Source organism: Prionailurus viverrinus, chromosome D4, assembly GCF_022837055.1.
Source record: "Prionailurus viverrinus isolate Anna chromosome D4, UM_Priviv_1.0, whole genome shotgun sequence".
Taxonomy (NCBI): Eukaryota; Metazoa; Chordata; class Mammalia; order Carnivora; family Felidae; genus Prionailurus; species Prionailurus viverrinus.
This window is the reverse complement of record NC_062573.1, coordinates 30,115,986-30,140,126: the sequence shown is the minus strand read 5'-3', so window position 1 is coordinate 30,140,126 and position 24,141 is coordinate 30,115,986. Positions and strand designations below refer to the sequence as shown.

General features: G+C 39.5%; 1 protein-coding gene across 2 annotated transcripts in view; it reads left to right on the top strand.

Annotated features, from left to right (window-relative positions):
- Positions 1–24,141, top strand: part of RECK (reversion inducing cysteine rich protein with kazal motifs) — an 85,599-nt gene that overhangs the window by 54,367 nt on the left and 7,091 nt on the right. For both annotated transcript variants that reach the window (XM_047831348.1, XM_047831349.1), the window contains 2 exons: positions 696–818; positions 3,573–3,744. In XM_047831348.1, the coding sequence (XP_047687304.1) occupies positions 696–818; positions 3,573–3,744 (295 nt within the window). The remainder of the gene's footprint in view (positions 1–695; positions 819–3,572; positions 3,745–24,141) is intronic.

Here is a 24,141-nt window from a genome sequence, read left to right as displayed (position 1 = left end):
CATACTAGTGCCTTTTGGGGCTAAAATCGCATGAGGGACTGAGGTCATACCGTATATGATCAGATGAGGGAGAATGTGATCCACAGAAGGGAGCAAACCAAGTGGTGCTCTTCAAGGACCTAGTCACTCCTGCCAGGGCATCAGGAGAGTCTTTGATTCAAAGATGGCATCAGGGCTGGTTCGGGAAAGTTGAGCAAAGTTCCAGAAGGAGGAGAGGACCATTTGAGGCAGAAGGGACAGCCAAAAGCATTCTCAGAGAATAGGGAGCCGTCTAGTTAGACTAGCACATTAGGGGTTTGGAGGGATATGGTGGGAGTTAAATATTAAAATATAAATATCACAGATTTAACTCCCCTGTTTGTATATTCAGAAGTGATCTTTCAAGAATTTGTTTTATATTTTTATTTAGGGGCGCCTGGGTGGCTCAGTCAGTTAAGCGGCCAACTTCGGCTCAGGTCATGATCTCACGGTCCGTGAGTTTGAGCCCCGCGTCGGGCTCTGTGCTGACAGCTCAGAGCCTGGAGCCTGTTTCATATTCTGTGTCTCCCTCTCTCTGACCCTCACCAGTTCATGCTCTGTCTCTCTCTGTCTCAAAAATAAATGTTAAAAAAAAAATTTAAACTATTACATTTTTAATTTATGATTTATTTATAAATGCATGAAATAAATCAACATTTTATGTCTCTTTTTCTCAGGTCATGGGACATCCTTTAACATTGACTGCAATATCTGTTCTTGTTTTGCTGGCAATTTGGTGTGTTCTACCCGCCTGTGCCTCAGTGAGCACAGTTCAGAAGATGACCGTCGCACCTTCACAGGTAACCATGGTCACCCAGAACCTATCCCCAGCAGCCATCATCTCTTTTTTTTTTTTTTTTTTTTTCCACGTTTTTTTAAATTTATTTTTGGGACAGAGAGAGACAGAGCATGAACGGGGGAGGGGCAGAGAGAGAGGGAGACACAGAATCGGAAACAGGCTCCAGGCTCCGAACCATCAGCCCAGAGCCCGACGCAGGGCTCGAACTCACGGACCGCGAGATCGTGACCTGGCTGAAGTCGGACGCTTAACTGACTGCGCCACCCAGGCACCCCAGCCATCATCTCTTTGTACCCATTTCCCTTCAAGGCAGCTTTGATGGTCTTGCCATAACCACAGATGTACCTAGTAAGATAAATACATAATCCGAGAGCAAGGTACTTTTCCTCTCTGGATCTGTTTCCTCCTCTATGAACTGAAGGCATTAAACTAAATGTTTTCTTAGGACCCTTCCAGCTCTAATATTCTTGAATTCTATGAGTCAAAATGAACAGGGCCCGTGATTGGGATGGTTTTGGTTAAATGGGACTTTTCTACGTGCCAAAATACCTCATCTCCCCCTACCATTGTGTGTGTGTGTGTGTGTGTGTGTGTGTGTGTGTTTTACTGCTAATTTTTTTAAAATTAGTTAATTTGTTTATTGTTTAATTTACATTCAAGTTAGTTGGCACATGATGCAACAATGATTTCAGGAGTAATGCCTCTACCATTATGTTATAAAATGTCCATGTATTTTCTAAGTTTATTTCTGTTCTAATGTTTTTCTCATCACCTTCTTCCCTGAACTGCCTTAGCTTACTGGTTCATTAGGTAGAGACCCCTATAAAGCTATAGGTAGAAAAAGAAGAATCCTCCTTCCAATCTAGTGTATAAAATCTAGAATTATGGCATGCCTGGGTGGCTCAGTCTGTTGAGCATCTGACTTCAGCTCAGGTCATGATCTCACGCTCTGTGAGTTGGAGCCCCACATTGGGCTCTGTGCTGACAGCTCAGAGCCTGGAGCCTGCTTCAGATTCTGTGTCTCCCTCTCTCCCTGCCCTTCCCCCACTCATGCTCTGTCTCTCTGTCTCAAAAATAAATAAAAACACTGGGGCGCCTGGGTGGCGCAGTCGGTTAAGCATCCGACTTCAGCCAGGTCACGATCTCGCGGTCCGTGAGTTCGAGCCCCGCGTCAGGCTCTGGGCTGATGGCTCGGAGCCTGGAGCCTGTTTCCGATTCTGTGTCTCCCTCTCTCTCTGCCCCTCCCCCGTTCATGCTCTGTCTCTCTCTGTCCCAAAAATAAATGTTGAAAAAAAAAAATTCTTTAAAAAAAAAACATTAAAAAAATTGTTCTTTTTAATCTAGAATTTAGATGTTTGAAGTCTGGCTTAGGGGATTTCTGGAATTTCAAAGGGTAATTAATACCGAAAACAAGACAAAGAAAGATTGTAAACTCTTCATGTAGGCTCCTTCCACTCTCATCTCATTAGGGAAGAGGAAGAACAAGAAAGAAACTTGCAAATTATTGTAATTTTGAGACTTAAGCATTTTTATGAACGTCTTGTTGGGCTGGGACAATATCTGAATCCCAAGAAATGTGGTACACTTTGTGGCCAGTAAAATCTCCTTAGAATCTGCTAGCTAAACAGTCACTAACTTAATTTACTCCAGAACATGAGGGACTGTGCACTACAGGGAAAAGGGTCCTGCTAGTTGTAAAGTTCATCTTCCAAAAACATTTAGATATAAATAAGTAAGTAGTCTTCTGTGTAAGTCTTTAGTTCATTCTTCATTCCCACATGGTTTTATGGTCTCTCTAAGCAGAATGAACTGCTCTCATCAAAGCAGAGCAGATAGAGGATAATAATAAGAATAACAATGATGACAATAAAGCATCAAGATTGACACTCAAGGTGGAGAGAGGGTGGGGTGGAGTTAGTCCTGCCTTTGCTTCCCCAGCAGCCTGCTGTTCACTTCTTACTTCTGATTTCCTTTTTATTTCCAGTGGGCTGGAGGTACAAGGTTGGCAAATCCCTAATCTATACTCCTCCCACCCCGCTCCATGTGTAAATAAGTTCAGGGAAAGAAGAATCAACTTGCTGCTGCAATGGCATGAAATGGGGTAAAGGAGGCTACCTGGTTTCTCTTTACCTGGAATCAAAGGTAGTCCAGATCTGGAGAAAAGCATCTACCAATAGATACCCAGAGACTGTGCTGTTGCTGTTAACAACTATAGCTGTCTCTCAAGAAAAAAGCATCGCTTCTCAGTAGCCTTTTTACTTACTGGAGCATAATCCCAGCATCATAAAGCATAGGAATGTTAGGAAAGTACCATTCTTGATTGATTACTCATAAAAATTTTTAAGTCTCAAAATTTAAGTAATTTCCCAAGTTACCTTCCTGTTCTTTTGGTATTACCCTTTAACATTCCAGAGATCCCGCAAGCCATACTTTATACATACTTTATACATACTAAATTGAGAGGAGCATTCTTCTCCTACCTATAGCTTTTTTTATATGGGTTTCTACCCCTGGGATCAAGGCCAGGAAACCCTCAATTAGGTGGTAATAAATGGAACAAAGGAAAGCCATTATGCAGACAAATGGCTTTTCAGAGCCTCACCACCTGTAAAAACACTGTCAGGGATTGGAGTGATGCTTTTTCCTGACTCAATCCACAATTCTGTTTTAACTTGAGACCTCCATGTTAATTAGGAAATATGAGGGGCAAGGGAATGTACAAGTGCCCATCAGTGAGTCTGTATCCTCTCCACAGGTCTGCCCTGTAACTGTGCAGATCAGTTTGTCCCCGTGTGTGGGCAGAATGGACGCACTTACCCCAGCGCCTGCATTGCTCGCTGTGTGGGCCTCCAAGACCATCAGTTTGAGTTTGGATCGTGCATCTCAAAGGATCCATGTAATCCTAATCCCTGCCCCAAAAACCAAAGGTAAACTAAATGGGTCCTTATCTTTTTCTTTTTTTTTTTTTTTGTAAGTTTTTATTTTAATCCCGCAGTGCTCATCACCTATTTTACCCATCCCCACCCACCCACCTCCCCTCTGATAACCATCAGTTTGTTCTCTATAATTAAGAGTCTGTTTCTTGGTTTGTGTGTGTGTGTCTCTCTCTCTTTTCCCTTCCTTGTTTGTTTTGTTTCTTAAATTCCACATCTGAGTGAAATCATGTAGTATTTGTTTCTCTCCAACTGACTTATTTCACTTATTTAGCATTGTACTCTCTATCTCCATCCATGTTGTTGCAAATGGCAAGATTTTATTCTCTTTTATGGCTGAGTAATATTCCTTGTATATATATACCACCTCTTTATCCATTCATCACTTGATGGACATTGGACTGCTTCCATAGTTTGCCTATCGTAAATAATGCTGCTATAAACATAGAGGCACATGTATCCCTTTGAATTAGTGTTTTTATATTTTTTGGGTAAATACCCAGAAGTGCAATTGCTGGATCATAGGGTAGTTCTATTTTTGAAGAACTTCCATATTGTTTTCCAGAGTAACTGCACCAGTTTGCATTCCCACCAGCAGTGCAAGAGGGTTCCTTTTTCTCTGCATGCTCACCAACACCTGTTGTTTCCTGTGTTGTGGTTTTAGCCATTCTGATAGGTGTGAGATGGTATCTCAGTGTAGCTTTGATTTGCATTTCCCTGATGATAAGTGATGAGCATCTTTTCATATAGATTGGCCATCTGTACGTCTTATTTAGAGAAATGTCTGTTCATGTCTTTTGCTCATTTTTTAATTGGATTATTTGCTTTTTGGGGGGTGTTGACTTTTATAATTTCTTTATGTATTTTAGATACTAACCCTTTAATCAGATATGTCATTTGCAAAAACCTTCTCCCACCATGTAGATTCCCTTTTAATTTTGTTGATTGTTTCCTTTGCTGTGCTGAAGCTTTTTATTTTGATGTAGTCCCACTAGTTTACTTTTGTTTTTATTTCCCTTGCCTCAGGGGACCCATCTAGAAAAAAGTTGCTATGGCCAACATCAGAGAAATTAGAGCCTGTGCTCTCTTCTAGGATTTGTATGGTTTCAGGTTTCATATTTAAGTCTCTAATCCATTTTGAATTTAGTTTTGTGTATGGTGTAAGAAATGGTCCAGTGTCTTCCTCTGGCATGCTGTCTAGTTTCCCCAAAACCATTTGTTGAAGAGACTATCTTTTTCCCACTGGGTATTCTTTCCTGCATTGTCAAAGATTAATTGACTGTATAATTGTGGGTTCATTTCTAGATTTTCTATTCTGTTCAGTTGATCTATGTGTTTATTGTTGTGCCAGTACTATACGGTTTTGATTACTACAGCTTTGTAAAGTAACGTGAAGTCTAGAATTATAATGCCTGTGGCTTGGCTTGGCTTTTTCAAGATTGTTTTGGCTATTCGGGGTCCTTTGTGGTTCCAAACAAATTTTAAGATGATTTGTTCTAGTTCTGTGAAAAATGCTATTGATATTTTGACAGAGACTACATTAAATGTGTAGGTTGCCTTGGGTGATACAGACATTTAAACAATATTTGTTCTTCCAATCCATGAGCATGGAATGTCTTTCCATTTCTTTGTGTCATCTTTAATTTCATGCATCAGTGTTTTATGGTTTTTAGAGTACAGGTCTTTCACCCCTTTGGTTAGGTTTATTCATAGGTATCTTATTATTTTTGGTGCAATTGTAAATGGAATTGTTTCCTTAATTGCTCTTTGTGCTGCTTCATTATTGGTGTATAGAATTGCAACAGATATCTGTAGATTGATTTTATGTCTTGTGACTTTACTGAATTCATTTATCAGTTCTAGCAGTTTGTTGGTGGAGTCCTTTGGGTCTTCTATATATAGTGTCATGTCTTCTGCAAATAGTGAAAGTCTTAACTTCTTACTTACTGATTTGAATGCCTTTTATTTCTTTTTGTTGTGTGATTGCTGTGGCTAGGGCTTCTAGTACTATGTTGAATAAAAGTAGTGAGACTAAACATCCTTGTCTTGTTCCTGACCTTAGGGAAAAGCCTCTCAGTTGATCCCCATTGAGGAGGATGTTAACTGTCAGTTTTGCATATACAATCTTTATTATTTTGAGTTATGTTCCCTCTAAACCTACCTTGTTGAGGGTTTTTATCATCAATGAATGTTGTATGTTGTCAAATTTTTTTTCCTGCATCTGTTGGAATGATCACATGGTTCTTACCCATTCTCTTACTGATGTGATATGTCACATTGATTGATTTGCAAGTATTGCAGCCCAGGAATAAATCCCACTTAATCATGGTATATGATTGTTTTTTTAAATGTATTATTGGAGGGGTGCCTGGGTGGCACAGTCGGTTAAGCGTCCGACTTCAGCCAGGTCACGATCTCGTGGTCCGTGAGTTCGAGCCCTGCATCGGGCTCTGGGCTGATGGCTCGGAGCCTGGAGCCTGTTTCCGATTCTGTGTCTCCCTCTCTCTCTGCCCCTCCCCCGTTCATGCTCTGTCTCTCTCTGTCCCAAAAATAAATAAAAAACGTTGAAAAAAAAATTTTTTAAATGTATTATTGGATTCAATTTGCTAGCATTTTATTGAGGATTTTTGCATCTGTGTTGATCACACATATTGGCCTGCAGTTCTCTTTTTGTGGTGTCTTTATCTGGTTTTGATATCAGGGTAATGCTGGCCTCAAAGAATGAATTTAGTTTTCCTTCCTTTTCAATTTTTTTGAATAGTTTGAGAAGAAGAGATATTAACTCCTTTTTAAATGTTTAGTAGAATTCGCTTGGTCCTGAACTTTTGTTTGTTGGAAGTTTTTTGATTATTGATTCAGTTTCTTTGCTGATGATCGGTCTGTTCAAATTTTCTATTTCTTCCTATTTTAGTTTTGGTAGGTATGTCTTTCTAGGTTGTCTAATTTGTTGGCATATAGTTTTCTAAAATTCTCTTATAATTGTATTTCTGTGGTGTTTGTTGTTATTTCTCCTCTTTCATTTATGATTTTATTTATTTGGATCCTTTCCCTTTTTTTTCTTGATAAGTCTGGCTGGAGTTTTATCAATTTTATTGATTTTTTTCAAAGAACCAGCTCCTAGTGGCATTAATATGCTTTATTGTTTTTGTTTTGTTTTGTTTATCTATCATTTATTTGTGTTCTAATCCTTATTATTTCCTTCCTTCTGCTGGTTTTAGATTTTGTATGTTCTTTTTCTAGCTCTTTTAGGTATAAGGTTAGGTTGTTTATTTGAGATTTTTGTTGCTTCTTGAGATAGGCCTGTATTGCTATAAACTTTCCTCCTAGAACCACTTCTGCTGTATCCCAAAGGTTGTGAACTGTTGTGTTTCGTTTTCATTTGTTTCCATGTACTTTATTTCTTTTATTTCCTGGTTGACCCATTTACTGTTTAGTAGTATGTTATTTAACCTCCATGTATTTGTGGTCTTTCCAGATTTTTCTTATGGTTGACATCTAGTTTCATAGTGTTGGGCTCAGAAAAGATGCATGGTATGACTTTGATCTTTTTAAATTTTTTGAGGCTTCTTTTGTGCCTTAATATGTGATCTATTCTGGAGAATGTTCCATCTGCACTTGAAAAGATTGTATATTCTGCTGTTTTATTTAGTACGGAATGTTCTCAATATATCTGTTAAATTCATCTGCTCCAGTGTGTCATTCAGAGCCGTTGTTTCCTTGTTGATTTTCTGCTTAGATGATCTGTCCATTAAGGTAAGTGGGGTGTTAAAGTCCCCTACTATTATTGTATCATTATCCATTATTACTTGTACATTTATATTAACCATTTTATGTATCTGGGTGCTTGTATCTGGGTGCTTCCAAGTCGGGTGCATAAATATTTACAATTGTTATAACTTCTTGTTGGATTGTCCCCTTTGTTATTATATAGTGTTCTTCTTTGTCTCTTGTTACAGTCTTTGTTTTAAAGTCTATTTTGCTGATACAAGTATTGCTACTCTAGCTTTTTTTTGACATGCATTTGGATGATGTTTCTCCATCCCCCCACTTTCAATCTGCAGGTGTGGTTAGGTCTAAAATGAGTCTCTTGTAGGCAGCATATAGATAGGTCTTGTTTTCTTATCCATTCTGTCACCCTGTGTCTTTTGATTGGGCCATTTAGTCCATTTACAGTCAAAGTAATTATTGATAGATATGTATTTATTGCCATTTTATTGCCTGTGTAGTGGTGCTTTCTGGAAATTTTCTCTGATCCTTTCTTGTTTTTCTCTCTTTCATGGTTTGCTGATTTTCTTTAGTGATGTATTTTAATTTTTTTCTTTTTATTCTTTACATATTTATTAGTGGTTTTGATTTGTGGTTACCATTAGGTTTGTATATAACCCCTTCTGCATATAGCAGTCTATATTAAGTTGATGTTTGTTTAAATTTGAACAAATTCTTTATTCCTCCCCTCCCCACATTTTAGGTGTATGGTATCATATTTTATATCATTTCATTTTATGAGTTCCTTGACTGAGTTTTTACAGAAATACTCATTTTTATTGCTCTTGTGTTTCCTATCTTTATAAGCCATTTTGGTCTTTCCTTTTCACTCAAACACTACCCTTAAATAATTATTTCAGGGCTGGTTTAGTTGTCATGAATTTCTTTAGTTTTGTTTGTCTGGGAAGCTCTTTATCTCTCCTTCTATTCTGAATGATAACCTTGCTGGGTAGAGTATTCTAGGCTGCAGGTCTTTCCCATTCAGCACTTTGAATATATCCTTTCTGGCTGGGAAAATTTCTGCTGAAAAATCATCTGATAGCCTTATGGAGTTTCCTTTGTATGTAACTGTCTTCTTTTGTCTTGTGGCTTTTTTAAAACTTAATTTATTTATTTTGAGAGAGAGAGAGAGAGAAGCAGAGAGAGAGGGAGAAAGAGAATCCCAAGCAGGCTCTGCACTGTCAGCACAGAACCTGACATAGGGCTCAATCCCACAACCTTGGGATCATGACCTGAGCCAACCAAGAGTCGTATGCTCAACCAGCTGAGCCACCCAGGTGCTCCAATATTTTTTTCTTTATCACCATATCTTGCCATTTTAATTACAATATATCTTGGTGTGGATCTTTCTGTTGATTTTGTTGGGGGTTCTCTGTGCCTCCTGGATCTGGATATCTGTTTCCTTCCCCAGATTAGAGAAATTTTCAGCTATTGTTTCTTCAAATAAATTCTCTGCCCACTTTTTCTCTCTTCTTCTTTGGGATTCCTATAATACAAATACTATTACATTTGATGGAATCACTGAATTCCCTAGGTCTATTTTCATTTTGCATAATTCTTTTTTCTCTCTTTTGTTTAGCTTGATTACTTTCCATTACTCTGTCTTCTAGATCATTAATTCATTCCTCTGTTTCTTCCAACCTGCTGTTCATTCCACCAGGCATGTTTTTTGTTTCATTTATTGAGCCCTTTATCTCTACTATGTTATTCCTTATCTCTGTGTTAAGGGTCTCACTGATGTCTTCCACTCTTTTCTCAATTCTAATGAGTATCCACATGATCATTGCTTTAAATTCTCCATCAGCATGTTACTTCTATCTGTTGTACTTCAATCTCTGGCCATGCCCGTGTCCTGTTCTTTCATTTTGGATAAATTCATCTGTCTTCTCATGTTGTCTAAGTCTCTATGCCTGTTTCTGGGTGTTAGGAAAGTCAGCTATGTCTCCTGTTCTTAAGAATGGTGGCTTTATGAAGAGGTCCTGTAGTGCCCTGCAGTATAATGTCCCCTATTCTTCAGGACCTGCTTCTGGGAGTGTCTCCAATGTGTGCTGCATGTGCTCTGCTGTTTTATCCTGGCTACTTTATCCTTCAGGCCAGTCGTATGCAGAGGCTCTTTGCCTGTTGTGGGCACTATTTGGTCCTGGTCTGAAAGTGGGGCATTTTAACTAGTTGTGCTCTGGTCTGTTTGTGAAATGAGACATGTTGCCACTGCTACTGGAACCAAGTCTCTGCAAAATTCCCACATGGGAAGATGCATCGTGAGCAGGGGTTTGGGCCAGTCTTCTGCAGGAGGGGGCCCACCACACTGGGACTCAGGCAAGTGTGACTGGGAAGGATGATTCCACCAGAGCATGATGGGGCAGAGCTTGGTGTAAGCAAGTTAAGTTGCAGGTGTTGGTGCTGCATTGGTTCCCAAAGGTGGTCCTGTGCTTATGTTGAGGGGTGGGGGAGGAAAATGGCACCTGTGAATTCTTTTTTTCATGGAGATTCCTCCATGAAATGCTGTCTCTCTGGGACATACTCTGAGATGAGTGAATAACCTCCCTACTGTGTGCTCCAGGTGCTCTTCGGTTTGCTGTTTCCATGCTGTCTGTCCATAGGCTTTTTGCTCTCCTTTTCTTCCAGAACAGCCCCAATGTCCTCTGAGCTCTACCAGAACCAACCACACTAACCTTTAAAACTCCAGGCTTTAAGCCCCACTGGTTGCAAGAACTCATGAAATTTGAGCCCTCTCATTTTCCAAGCCAATTGCCACAGGGATTTGTCTTCCCCAAGCACTCCCCTGTGTGCCAGTTTGTTTCTCACCTTTCTCTGTGACCATGGCTGCCACAGGCCACAATCTATTTCTCTCCCAAGCTGTGTCTGAGTGGTAGGATATATTCAACATGCTGAACTGGAAAAAATATGCAGCCAAAAAGTCTTTATTCAGGAAGGCTGTAATTCAGAATAGAAGTGGAGATAAAGAGTTTCCCAGACAAACAAAAATTAAAGGGGTTCATGACCACTAAACCAGCCCTGCAAGAAATTTTAAGGGGGGACTCTCTGAGAGGAGAAAAGATGAAACAAAACAAAAAAAGACAAAAAGCAGCAAAGACTAGAAAGGACCAGAGAACACCACCAGAAATTCCAACTCTACAGGCAGCACAATGGCAATAAATTCATATCTTTCAGTACTCACTCTAAATGTCAATGGACTAAATGCCCCAATTAAAAGATATAAAGGGGCGCCTGGGTGGCTCAGTCGGTTGAGTGTCCGACTTCAGCTCAGGTCACGATCTCGCAGTCCATGAGTTCGAGACCCGCGTCGGGCTCTGGGCTGATGGCTCAGAGCCTGGAGCCTACTTCCGATTCTGTGTCTCCCTCTCTCTCTGCCCCTCCCCCATTCACGCTGTCTCTCTCTGTCTCAAAAATAAATAAATGTTAAAAAAAAATTAAAAAAAAAGATATAGGGTAACAGAATGGATAAGAAAACAAGATCCATCTATTTGCTGTTTACATGAGACCTATTTTAGACCTAAAGATACCTTCAGATTGAAAGTAAGGGGATGGAGAACCATATACCATGTTAATGGATACCAAAAGAAAGCCGGAGTAGCCATACTTATATCAGACAATCTAGATTTTAAAATAGACTGTAGCAAGAGATGAAAAAGGGCATTGTATCATAATTAAGGGGTCTATCCACCAAGAAGATCTAACAATTATAAACATTTGTGTTCCAAATGTAGAGGCACCCAAAGATATAAATCAATTAATCACAAACATAAAGAAACTCATTGATACTAATGCCATAATAGTAGGGGACTTCAACACCCCACTTATAGCAATGGACAGATCATCTAAACAGAAAGTCAACAAGGAAACAATGGCTTTGAATGACACACTGGACCAGATGGACTTAACAGGTATATTCAGAACATTTCATCCTAGAGCAGCAGAATACATATTCTTCTAGAGTGAACATAGAACATTCTCCTGAGTAGATCACATACTAGGATGCAAATCAGCCCTCAACAAGTATAAAAAGATCGAGATCATACTGTGCATATTTTCAGACCACAACGCTATGAAACTCTAAATCAACCCCAAGAAAAAATTTGGAAAGACAATGAACACTTGGAAATTAAAGAACATCCTACTAAACAATGAATGGGTTAACCAAGAAGTTGAAGAGGAAGTTAAGAAGTACATGGAAGCCAGTGAAAATGATAACACCACAGCCCAAAACCTCTGGGATGCAACAAAGATGGTCATAAGAGGGAAGTATATAGCAACCCAGGCCTTCCTAAAGAAGGAAGAAAGGTCTCAGATACACAACCTAACCTTACACCTTAAAGAGCTGGGAAAAGAACAGCAAATAAATCCCAAAACCAGCAGAAGAATAAAGATTAGAGCAGAAATCAATGCCGTCAAAATAAAAAAACAGTAGAACAGATCAATGAAACCGGGAGTTGTTTCTTTAAAAAAATTAACAAAATTGATAAACCCCTAGCCAGTTTGATCAAAAAGAAAAAGGAAAGGACCCAAATAAATAAAATCAAGAATGAAAGAGGAGAGATCACAACCAACACTGCAGAAATACAAACAATAATGAGAGAATATTATGAGCAATTATATGCCAATACATTGGGCAATCTGAAAGAAGCGGACAAATTTCTAGAAACATATAAACTACGAAAACTTAAACAGGAAGGAATAGAAAATTTGAACAGACCCATAACCAGTAAAGAAATTGAATTAATAATTTAAAAAACCTCCCCCAAAACAAGAGTCCAGGGCCGAAAGTCTTTCCAGGGGAATTCTACCAAACATTTAAAGAAGAGTTAACACCTATTCTTTTTAAGCTGTTCCAAAAAAAAAAAAAAAAAAAATGGAAGGAAAACTTCCAAACTCATTCTATGAGGCCAGCATTACCTTGATTCCAAAACCAGACAAATATGCCACTAAAAAGGATAACTATAGACCAATTTCCATGATGAACATGGATGCAAAAATTCTCAAGATACTAGCCAACTGGATCCAACAATACATTAAAGAAATTATTCACCATGACCAAGTGGAATTTATACCTGGGATGCAGGGCAGTCAGTGCAAAAAACAATCAATGTGATACATCACATCAATAAAAGGAAGGACAAGAACCACATGATCCTCTCAATAGGTGCAGAGAAAGCATTTGACAAAATACAGCATCTTTTCTTAATAAAAGCCCTCAAGAAAGTAGGGATAGAAGGATCATACCTCAAGATCATAAAAATAATCTATGAAAGACCCACAACTAATATCATCCTCAATGGGGAAAAACTGAGACCTTTTCCCCTAAGGTCAGAAACATGACAGAGATGTCCACTCTACCACTGTTATTCAATATAGTATTGGAAGTCTTAGCCTCAGCAATCAGACAACACAAAGAAATAAAACACATCCAAATCAGCACAGATGACATGATACTCTATATGGAAAACCCAAATGATTCCACCAAAAAACTGCGAGAACTGATCCATGAATTCAGCAAAGTTGCAGGATATAAAATCAATGCACAGAAATCAGTTGCATTTCTATTCACCAATAATGAAGCAGCAGAGAGAAATCAAAGAATCGATCCCATTTACAATTGCACCAAAACCCAAAAAAAGCCTAGGAATAAAACTAACCAAAGGGGTGAAAAATCTAAACACTGAAAACTATAGAAAGCTTATGAAAGAAATTAAAGAAGACACACAAAAAAATGGAAAAATATTCCATGCTCATGGATTAGAACAAATATTGTTAAAATGTCAATACTACACAAAGCAATCTACATATTCAATGCAATCCCTATCAAAATAACACCAGCAATCTTCACAGAGCTAGAACAAACAATCCTAAAATTTGTATGGAACCAGAAAATACCCCGAATAGCCTAAGGAATCCTGAAAAAGAAAACCAAAGCTGGAGACATCACAATTCCAGACTTCAGTATGTATTACAAAGCTGTAATCATCAAAACAGTATGATACTGGCACAAAAACAGACACTCAGATCAATGAAACAGAATAGAGAACTGAGAAATGGACCCACAAACATATGGCCATCTAATCTTTGACAAAGCAGGAAAGAATATCCAATGGAATAAAGACAGTCTCTTCAGCAAATGGTGTTGGGAAAACTGGACAGTGACATGCAGAAGAATGAACCTGGACCACTTTCTTACACCATACACAAAAATAAACTCAAAATGGATGAAAGACCTACATGTAAGACACGAATCCATCAAAATCCTCAAGGAGAAAGCAGGCAAAAACCTCTTTGACCTCAGCTGCAGCAACTTCTTACTCAACATGTCTCCAGAGGCAAGGGAAACAAAAGCAAAAATGAGTTATTGGAGCCTCATCAAGATAAAAAGCTTCTGCAAGGCAAAGGAAACAATCAGCAAAACTAAGAGGGAACTGATGGAATGGGAGAAGATATTTGCAAATGACATATCAGATAAAGGGGTAAATATCCAAAATCTATAAAGAACTTACCAAACTCAACAGCCAAAAAACAAATAATCCAGTGACAAAATGGGCAAAAGACATGAATAGACACTTTTCCAAAGAAGACATCCAGATGACTAACAGACACATGAAAAAATGCTCAACATCACTCATTATCAGGGAGATACAAATCAAAACCACAATGAGATACCACCTCACACCAGTCAGAATGGCTAAAATTAACAACTCAGGCAACAGATGTTGGTGAGGATGCAGAGAAAGAGGAACCCTTTTGTACTGTGGGTGGGAATGCAAACTGGTGCAGCCACTCTGGAAAACAGTATGGAGGTTCCTCAAGAAGTTACAAATAGAACGACCCTACGATCCAGCAATTGCACTACTAGGTATTTATCCAAAGGATACAGGTATGCTGTTTTAAAGGGGCATGTGTACCCCAGTGTTTATAGCAGCTCTATCAACAATAGCCAAAGTATGGAAAGAGCCCAAACATTCCTCGACAGATGAATGGATAAAAAATATGTGGTATGTGGGGCACCTGGGTGACTCTGTTGAGCATCCAACTTCAGCTCAGATAATGATTTCATGGTTTGCGAGTTCGAGCCCCACGTCAGGCTCTGTGCTAACTGCTCGGAGCCTGGAGCCTGCCTCAGATTCTGTGTCTCCCTTGCTCTCTGCCCCTCCCCCACTTGTACTCTGTCTCTGTCTCTCTCTCTCTCTCAAAAATAAATTTAAAAAAAATTAAAAAAAGATGTGGTATGTACATACAACGGAGTATTACTCAGCCATCAAAAAGAATGAAATCTTGGGGCGCCTGGGTGGCGCAGTCGGTTAAGCGTCCGACTTCAGCCAGGTCACGATCTCGCGGTCCGTGAGTTCGAGCCCCGCGTCGGGCTCTGGGCTGATGGCTCGGAGCCTGGAGCCTGTTTCCGATTCTGTGTCTCCCTCTCTCTCTGCCCCTTCCCCGTTCATGCTCTGTCTCTCTCTGTCCCAAAAATAAATAAAAAACGTTGAAAAAAAAAAATTAAAAAAAAAAAAAAAAGAATGAAATCTTGCCATTTGCAACAATGGATGGAACTGGAGGGTATTATGCTAAGCAAAATTAGTCAATCAGAGAAAGACAAATATCATATGATTTCATTCATATGTGGAATTTAAGATACAAAACAGATGAATCTAAGGGAAGAGAATCAAAAATAGTATGAAAACAGGGAGGGGACAAAATCTAAGAGACTCCTAAATATGGAGAACAAACTGAGGGTTGCTGAAGGGGTTATGGGTGGGGAGATGTGCTAAATGGGCAAGGGGTATTAAGAAAGACACTTGGGATGAGCACTGGATGTTATATGTAGGGGATGAATCACTGGATTCTACTCCTGAAATCATTATTGCACTGTATGCTAACTAACTTGAATGTAAATTTAAAAATACATACATAGATACATACATCCGTACATACATAAGATGGGGAAACACCCAACTCTGTGCTTCTGCGGAGCCAAACCTCCGGCAGCGGATCTGACTCCCTCCCACTGCCACAGGGCCCCTCCTGAAGTGGATCACCTAAGGAGAAGGGAGCTAAGCCTGCCCCTCCTGCCCCCGTGCACCTTGCCTACCCACCCCAGCTAATACGCCAGATCCCCAGCACCACAAGCCTGGCAGTGTGCAAGTAGCCCAGTCAGGCCACGCCACCCCACAGTGAATCCCGCCCCTAGGAGAGGGGAAAAGAAGGCACACATGAGTCTGACTGTGGCCCCAGTGGTGGGCTGGGGGCAGACATCAGGTCTGACTGTGGCCCCACCCACCAGCTCCAGTTATACACCACAGCACAGGGGAAGTGCCCTGCAGGTCCTCACCACTCCAGGGACTATCCAAAATGACCAAACGGAAGAATTCCCCTCAGAAGAATCTCCAGGAAATAACAACAGCTAATGAACTGATCAAAAAGGATTTAAATAATATAACAGAAAGTAAATTTAGAATAATAGTCATAAAATTAATCGCAGGGCTTGAAAACAGTATAGAGGACAGCAGAGAATCTCTTGCTACAGAGGTCAAGGGACTAAGGAACAGTCACGAGGAGCTGAAAAACGCTTTAAACGAAATGCAAAACAAAATGGAAACCACGACGGCTCGGATTGAAGAGGCAGAGGAGAGACTAGGTGAACTAGAAGATAAAGTTATGGAAAAAGAGGAAGCTGAGAAAAAGAGAGATAAAAAAAACCCAGGAGTATGAGGGGAAAGTTAGAGAACTAAGTGATACACTAAAAAGAAATAATATATGCATAATTGGTATCCCAGAGGAGGAAGAGAGAGGAAAAGGTGCTGAAGGGGTACTTGAAAAAATAATAGCTGAGAACTTCCCTGAACTGGGCAAGGAAAAAGGCATTGAAATCCAAGAGGCACAGAGAACTCCCTTCAGACGTAACTTGAATCGATCTTCTGCACAACATATCGTAGTGAAACTGGCAAAATACAAGGATAAAGAGAAAATTCTGAAAGCAGCAAGGGATAAACGTGCCGTCACATATAAAGGGAGACCTATAAGACTCGTGACTGATCTCTCTTTTGAAACTTGGCAGGCCAGAAAGGATTGGCACGAGATCTTCAGTGTGCTAAACAGAAAAAATATGCAGCCGAGAATCCTTTATCCAGCAAGTCTGTCATTTAGAATAGAAGGAGAGATAAAGGTCTTCCCAAACAAACAAAAACTGAAGGAATTTGTCACCACTAAACCAGCCCTACAAGAGATCCTAAGGGGGATCCTGTGAGACAAAGTACCAGAGACATCACTATAAGCATAAAACATACAGACATCACAATGACTCTAAACCCGTTTTTTTCTATAATAACACTGAATGTAAATGGATTAAATGTGCCAACCAAAAGACATAGGGTATCAGAATGGATAAAAAAACAAGACCCATCTATTTGCTGTCTACAAGAGACTCAATTTTAGACCTGAGGACACCTTTAGATTGAGAGTGAGGGGATGGAGAACTATCATGCTACTGGAAGCCAAAAGAAAGCTGGAGTAGCCATACTTATATCAGACAAACTAGACTTTAAGTTAAAGGCCATAACAAGAGATGAAGAAGGGCATTATATAATAATTACAGGGTCTATCCATCAGGAAGAGCTAACAATTATAAATGTCTATGCACCGAATACCGGAGCCCCCAAATATATGAAACAATTACTCATAAACATAAGCAACCTTATTGATAAGAATGTGGTAATTGCAGGGGACTTTAACACTCCACTTACAGAAATGGATAGATCATCTAGACACACAGTCAATAAAGAAACAAGGGCCCTGAATGATCCATTGGATCAGATGGACTTGACAGATATATTTAGAACTCTGCATCCCAAAGCAACAGAATATACTTTCTTCTTGAGTGCACATGGAACATTCTCCAAGATAGATCATATACTGGGTCACAAAACAGCCCTTCATAAGTTTACAAGAATTGAAATTATACCATGCATACTTTCAGACCACAATGCTATGAAGCTTGAAATCAACCACAGGAAAAAGTCTGGAAAACCTCCAAAAGCATGGAGGTTAAAGAACACCCTACTAAAGAATGAGTAGGTCAACCAGACAATTAGAGAAGAAATTAAAAATATATGGAAACAAACAAAAATGAAAATACAACAATCCAGACGCTTTGGGATACAGCAAAGGCAGTCCTGAGAGGAAAATACATTGCAATCCAGGCCTATCTCAAGAAACAAGAAAAATCCCAAATACAAAATCTAACAGCACACCTAAAGGAACTAGAAGCAGAACAGCAAAGGCAGCCTAAACCCAGCAGAAGAAGAGAAATAATAAAGATCAGAGCAGAAATAAACAATGTAGAATCTAAAAAAACTGTAGAGCAGATCAACGAAACCAAGAGTTGGTTTTTTGAAAAAATAAACAAAATTGACAAACCTCTAGCCAGGCTTCTCAAAAAGAAAAGAGAGATGACCCAAATAGATAAAATCATGAATGAAAATGGAATTATTACAACCAATCCCTCAGAGATACAAACAATTATCAGGGAATACTATGAAAAATTATATGCCAACAAATTGGACAACCTGGAAGAAATGGACAAATTCCTAAACACCCACACGCTTCCAAAACTCAATCAGGAGGAAAGAGAAAGCTTGAACAGACCCATAACCAGCGAAGAAATTGAATCGGTTATCAAAAATCTCCCAACAAATAAGAGTCCAGGACCAGATGGCTTCCCAGGGGAGTTCTACCAGACGTTTAAAGCAGAGATAATACCTATCCTTCTCAAGCTATTCCAAGAAATAGAAAGGGAAGGAAAACTTCCAGACTCATTCTATGAAGCCAGTATTACTTTGATTCCTAAACCAGACAGAGACCCAGTAAAAAAAGAGAACTACAGGCCAATATCCCTGATGAATATGGATGCAAAAATTCTCAATAAGATACTATCAAATCGAATTCAACAGCATATAAAAAGAATTATTCACCATGATCAAGTGGGATTCATTCCTGGGATGCAGGGCTGGTTCAACATTCGCAAATCAATCAATGTGATACATCACATTAATAAAAAAAAGAGAGAAGAACCATATGATCCTGTCAATCGATGCAGAAAAGGCCTTTGACAAAATCCAGCACCCTTTCTTAATAAAAACCCTTGAGAAAGTCGGGATAGAAGGAACATACTTAAACATCATAAAAGCCATTTATGAAAAGCCCACAGCTAACATCATCCTCAATGGGGAAAAACTGAGAGCTTTTTCCCTGAGATCAGGAACACGACAGGGATGCCCACTCTCACCGCTGTTGTTTAACATAGTGTTGGAAGTTCTAGCATCAGCAATCAGACAACAAAAGGAAATCAAAGGCATCCAAATTGGCAAAGATGAAGTCAAGCTTTCGCTTTTTGCAGATGACATGATATTATACATGGAAAATCCGATAGACTCCACCAAAAGTCTGCTGGAACTGATACATGAATTCAGCAAAGTTGCAGGATACAAAATCAATGTACAGAAATCAATTGCATTCTTATACACTAACAATGAAGCAACAGAAAGACAAATAAAGAAACTGATCCCATTCACAATTGCACCAAGAAGCATAAAATACCTAGGAATAAATCTAACCAAAGATGTAAAAGATCTGTATGCTGAAAACTATAGAAAGCTTATGAAGGTAGTTGAAGACGATATAAAGAAATGGAAAGACATTCCCTGCTCATGGATTGGAAGAATAAATATTGTCAAAATGTCAATACTACCCAAAGCTATCTACACATTCAATGCAATCCCAATCAAAATTGCACCAGCATTCTTCTCGAAGCTAGAACAAGCAATCCTAAAATTCATATGGAACCACAAAAGGCCCCGAATAGCCAAAGTAATTTTGAAGAAGAAGACCAAAGGGGGAGGCATCACAATCCCGGACTTAAGCCTCTACTACAAAGCTGTAATCATCAAGACAGCATGGTATTGGCACAAAAACAGACACATAGACCAATGGAATAGAATAGAAACCCCAGAACTAGACCCACAAACGTATGGCCAACTAATCTTTGACAAAGCAGGAAAGAATATCCAATGGAAAAAAGACAGTCTCTTTAACAAATGGTGCTGGGAGAACTGGACAGCAACATGCAGAAGGTTGAAACTAGACCACTTTCTCACACCATTCACAAAAATAAATTCAAAATGGATAAAGGACCTGAATGTGAGACAGGAAACCATCAAAACCCTAGAGGAGAAAGCAGGAAAAGACCTCTCTGACCTCAGCCGTAGCAATCTCTTACTCGACACATCCCCAAAGGCAAGGGAATTAAAAGCAAAAATGAATTACTGGGACCTTATGAAGATAAAAAGCTTCTGCACAGCAAAGGAAACAACCAACAAAACTAAAAGGCAACCAACGGAATGGGAAAAGATATTCGCAAATGACATATCGGACAAAGGGCTAGTATCCAAAATCTATAAAGAGCTCACCAAACTCCACACCCGAAAAACAAATAACCCAGTGAAGAAATGGGCAGAAAACATGAATAGACACTTCTCTCAAGAAGACATCCTGATGGCCAACAGGCACCTGAAAAGATGCTCAACGTCGCTCCTTATCAGGGAAATACAAATCAAAACCACACTCAGATATCACCTCACGCCAGTCAGAGTGGCCAAAATGAACAAATCAGGAGACTATAGATGCTGGAGAGGATGTGGAGAAACGGGAACCCTCTTGCAATGTTGGTGGGAATGCAAATTGGTGCAGCCACTCTGGAAAGCAGTGTGGAGGTTCCTCAGAAAATTAAAAATAGACCTACCCTATGACCCAGCAATAGCACTGCTAGGAATTTACCCAAGGGATACAGGAGTACTGATGCATAGGGCCACTTGTACCCCAATGTTTATAGCAGGACTCTCAACAATAGCCAAATTGTGGAAAGAGCCTAAATGTCCATCAACTGATGAATGGATAAAGAAATTGTGGTTTATATACACAATGGAATATTACGTGGCAATGAGAAAAAAAGAAATATGGCCTTTTGTAGCAACGTGGATGGAACTGGAGAGTGTGATGCTAAGTGAAATAAGCCATACAGAGAAAGACAGATACCATATGGTTTCACTCTTATGTGGATCCTGAGAAACTTAACAGAAACCCATGGGGGAGGGGAAGGAAAAAAAAAAAAAGAGGGTAGAGTGGGAGAGAGCCAAAGCATAAGAGACTGTTAAAAACTGAGAAGAAACTGAGGGTTGATGGGGGGTGGGAGGGAGGGGAGGGTGGGTGATGGGTATTGAGGAGGGCACCTTTTGGGATGAGCACTGGGTGTTGTATTTTGACAATAAATTTGACAATAAATTTCATATTAAAAAAAAGAGTTCCTACAAATCATCATGTAAAAGAACAACAACCTAATATAAAAATGGGCAAAAATCAAAAACCTAATAGAAAAATGGACCAAGGATATAAACAGAAAAATACAAATAGTTATTAAACACTTGAAAAGAGGCTTTTATTGGAGTAATTCTAGCTAGTGTATACAAACCCAAAAATATCAGTACTTTAACATAGTAGAAATTCAAATACAATCCATTTGGATGTTCAGCAGGTGGCTTTCCACATAGTGATTCAGAAATTTAAGTTCCTTCCATCTAGTGATGCCCAGCTCCTGCAGACTCATAGTCCTCCTCCATATCTTCTCTATCTGGCCAGCAATTAAGAGAAGGAAGATGGTGAAGGTTGCTCTTGAGAAGCTTTTCTAGACCAGGTTTAGAAGGAGCATTCATGTCTACTTCCAGACACGTTCCACTGTCTAGAACTCAATCACTTGGCCACAGTTACTGCCAGGGAGACTGGGAAATATGATCTAGATGTGTGCCCAAGAAGAAAATTAAATGAATTTGATGAGCATCCAATCAATCTACCATGATGCTTAACCTTTCTCATATTAAGGGAAATGTAAATTAAAGGTACAATTATGCACCATTTTCCATCTATCAGATTGACAAAGATAAAAAGTTTGATAACATAGTATAAGGAAACAGGCACTCCCATACAAGAAGGGGGTTGAAGGGAGGGTTGGTACATCCTCTGTGGAGGGCAATTTGACCAAGCCTATCAAAATTTTAAATGCAAATACTCTTGAATCAGCATATATAAATGCTTCTACTTACCTAAAGGATCTCTGCAATTAATAAGCAAGAAATTGATAATATCATTTGTCTCTGGGGAAGGGTTCAGGTGGCTGGGATATAAGAGTAGGAGGCAGACTAATTTTTTCACTGCGTACAATTTTGTATCTTTTTAGTTTCACCATGGGCTCGAATTATCTATTCAAAAAATAATTGTTATGGCACAAAAACAGACACATAGACCAATGGAATAGAATAGAAACCCCAGAACTAGACCCACAAACGTATGGCCAACTCATCTTTGACAAAGCAGGAAAGAACATCCAATGGAAAAAAGACAGTCTCTTTAACAAATGGTGCTGGGAGAACTGGACAGCAACATGCAGAAGGTTGAAACTAGACCACTTTCTCACACCATTCACAAAAATAAACTCAAAATGGATAAAGGACCTAAATGTGAGACAGGAAACCATCAAAACCTTAGAGGAGAAAGCAGGAAAAGACCTCTCTGACCTCAGCCGTAGCAATCTCTTACTCGACACATCCCCAAAGGCAAGGGAATTAAAAGCAAAAGTGAATTACTGGGACCTTATGAAGATAAAAAGCTTCTGCACAGCAAAGGAAACAACCAACAAAACTAAAAGGCAACCAACGGAATGGGAAAAGATATTCGCAAATGACATATCGGACAAAGGGCTAGTATCCAAAATCTATAAAGAGCTCACCAAACTCCACACCCGAAAAACAAATAACCCAGTGAAGAAATGGGCAGAAAACATGAATAGACACTTCTCTCAAGAAGACATCCTGATGGCCAACAGGCACCTGAAAAGATGCTCAACGTCGCTCCTTATCAGGGAAATACAAATCAAAACCACACTCAGGTATCACCTCACGCCAGTCAGAGTGGCCAAAATGAACAAATCAGGAGACTATAGATGCTGGAGAGGATGTGGAGAAACGGGAACCCTCCTGCAATGTTGGTGGGAATGCAAATTGGTGCAGCCGCTCTGGAAAGCAGTGTGGAGTTCCTCAGAAAATTAAAAATAGACCTGCCCTATGACCCAGCAATAGCACTGCTAGGAATTTATCCAAGGGATACAGGAGTACTGATGCATAGGGCCACTTGTACCCCAATGTTCATAGCAGCACTCTCAACAATAGCCAAATTATGGAAAGAGCCTAAATGTCCATCAACTGATGAATGGATAAAGAAATTGTGGTTTATATACACAATGGAATATTACGTGGCAATGAGAAAAAAAGAAATATGGCCTTTTGTAGCAACGTGGATGGAACTGGAGAGTGTGATGCTAAGTGAAATAAGCCATACAGAGAAAGACAGATACCATATGGTTTCACTCTTATGTGGATCCTGAGAAACTTAACAGGAACCCATGGGGGAGGGGAAGGAAAAAAAAAAAAAAGAGGTTAGAATGGGAGAGAGCCAAAGCATAAGAGACTGTTAAAAACTGAGAACAAACTGAGGGTTGATGGGGGGTGGGAGGGAGGAGAGGGTGGGTGATGGGTATTGAGGAGGGCACCTTTTGGGATGAGCACTGGGTGTTGTATGGAAACCAATTTTTCAATAAATTTCATAAAAAAAATAATTGTTAAAGAATACAAAGTTGTATTCATTCATGAAATGTCTACTGATGTACCAGGCATCTTTCTAAACACTAGGGCACAACACTAAGCAAGACAAAGTACCTGCCCTGGTCATGTGTAATTTAGCCCCTGGATTTTCAGCTTTTCCGCTGATCCTATTTTTCAGTACTCAAAATCCTTCCTTCCAAAACTACCAAATGTCTCCTGATAGTCTTGGTTCTCATCCCTTCCTTGTTAATAGATAATGAAGTTCTAAATATGCTTTTCCATTATTTCTTTTCAAATGTCTTAAATTTCCAAAGAGCCATATCACGCTGTGCGTTCCAACTTTAAATCCCATCGGAAAAGGTGACCACAGGCGGTAGTAGTGATGATGGTGGTGGTCATTTCAGAGTAGTAGGCTTCTCGTCGAAAAGAGCAGAGGCAATTTCCTTGGAAATAAAATGATGCTAGCTGCTATACTCTTCTCCTTTTATTTTGCAGACTAACATTTGTATATCCTGTTTTTCAAATACCCAGTGAAAGGTGAACATTTTAATAGGCCTTCTTATAGAAAGTTATAAATGACCTGTGTAGAAACGAAATAGCAGAAAAGTCTTAAGAAGAGCCACCATCCCCAGCCCCTCTGAAGAAGTTCAGGAATTGAGAATGAAGCAGGGTCCTGATGTTACCATTAAAACCCAGCTTCGTGGGGTAGCAATCTGTCTGTGATCTGCAACCAGCGAGCGGCAGGTCCTCAGCCTGTAAGCACAGAAGCCTGACTTTTTCAATACACACTGTGAAGCCTGCTCTTAAGACAGACTCCTGTGTATTAGCGAGCTGAAGATTAAACCCCAGAAAATGCTTCATTTATTATTGACTAAAAGGCCTCTAGCATCAGATGCCAACCCACCTGATGGCCTCCTATCGT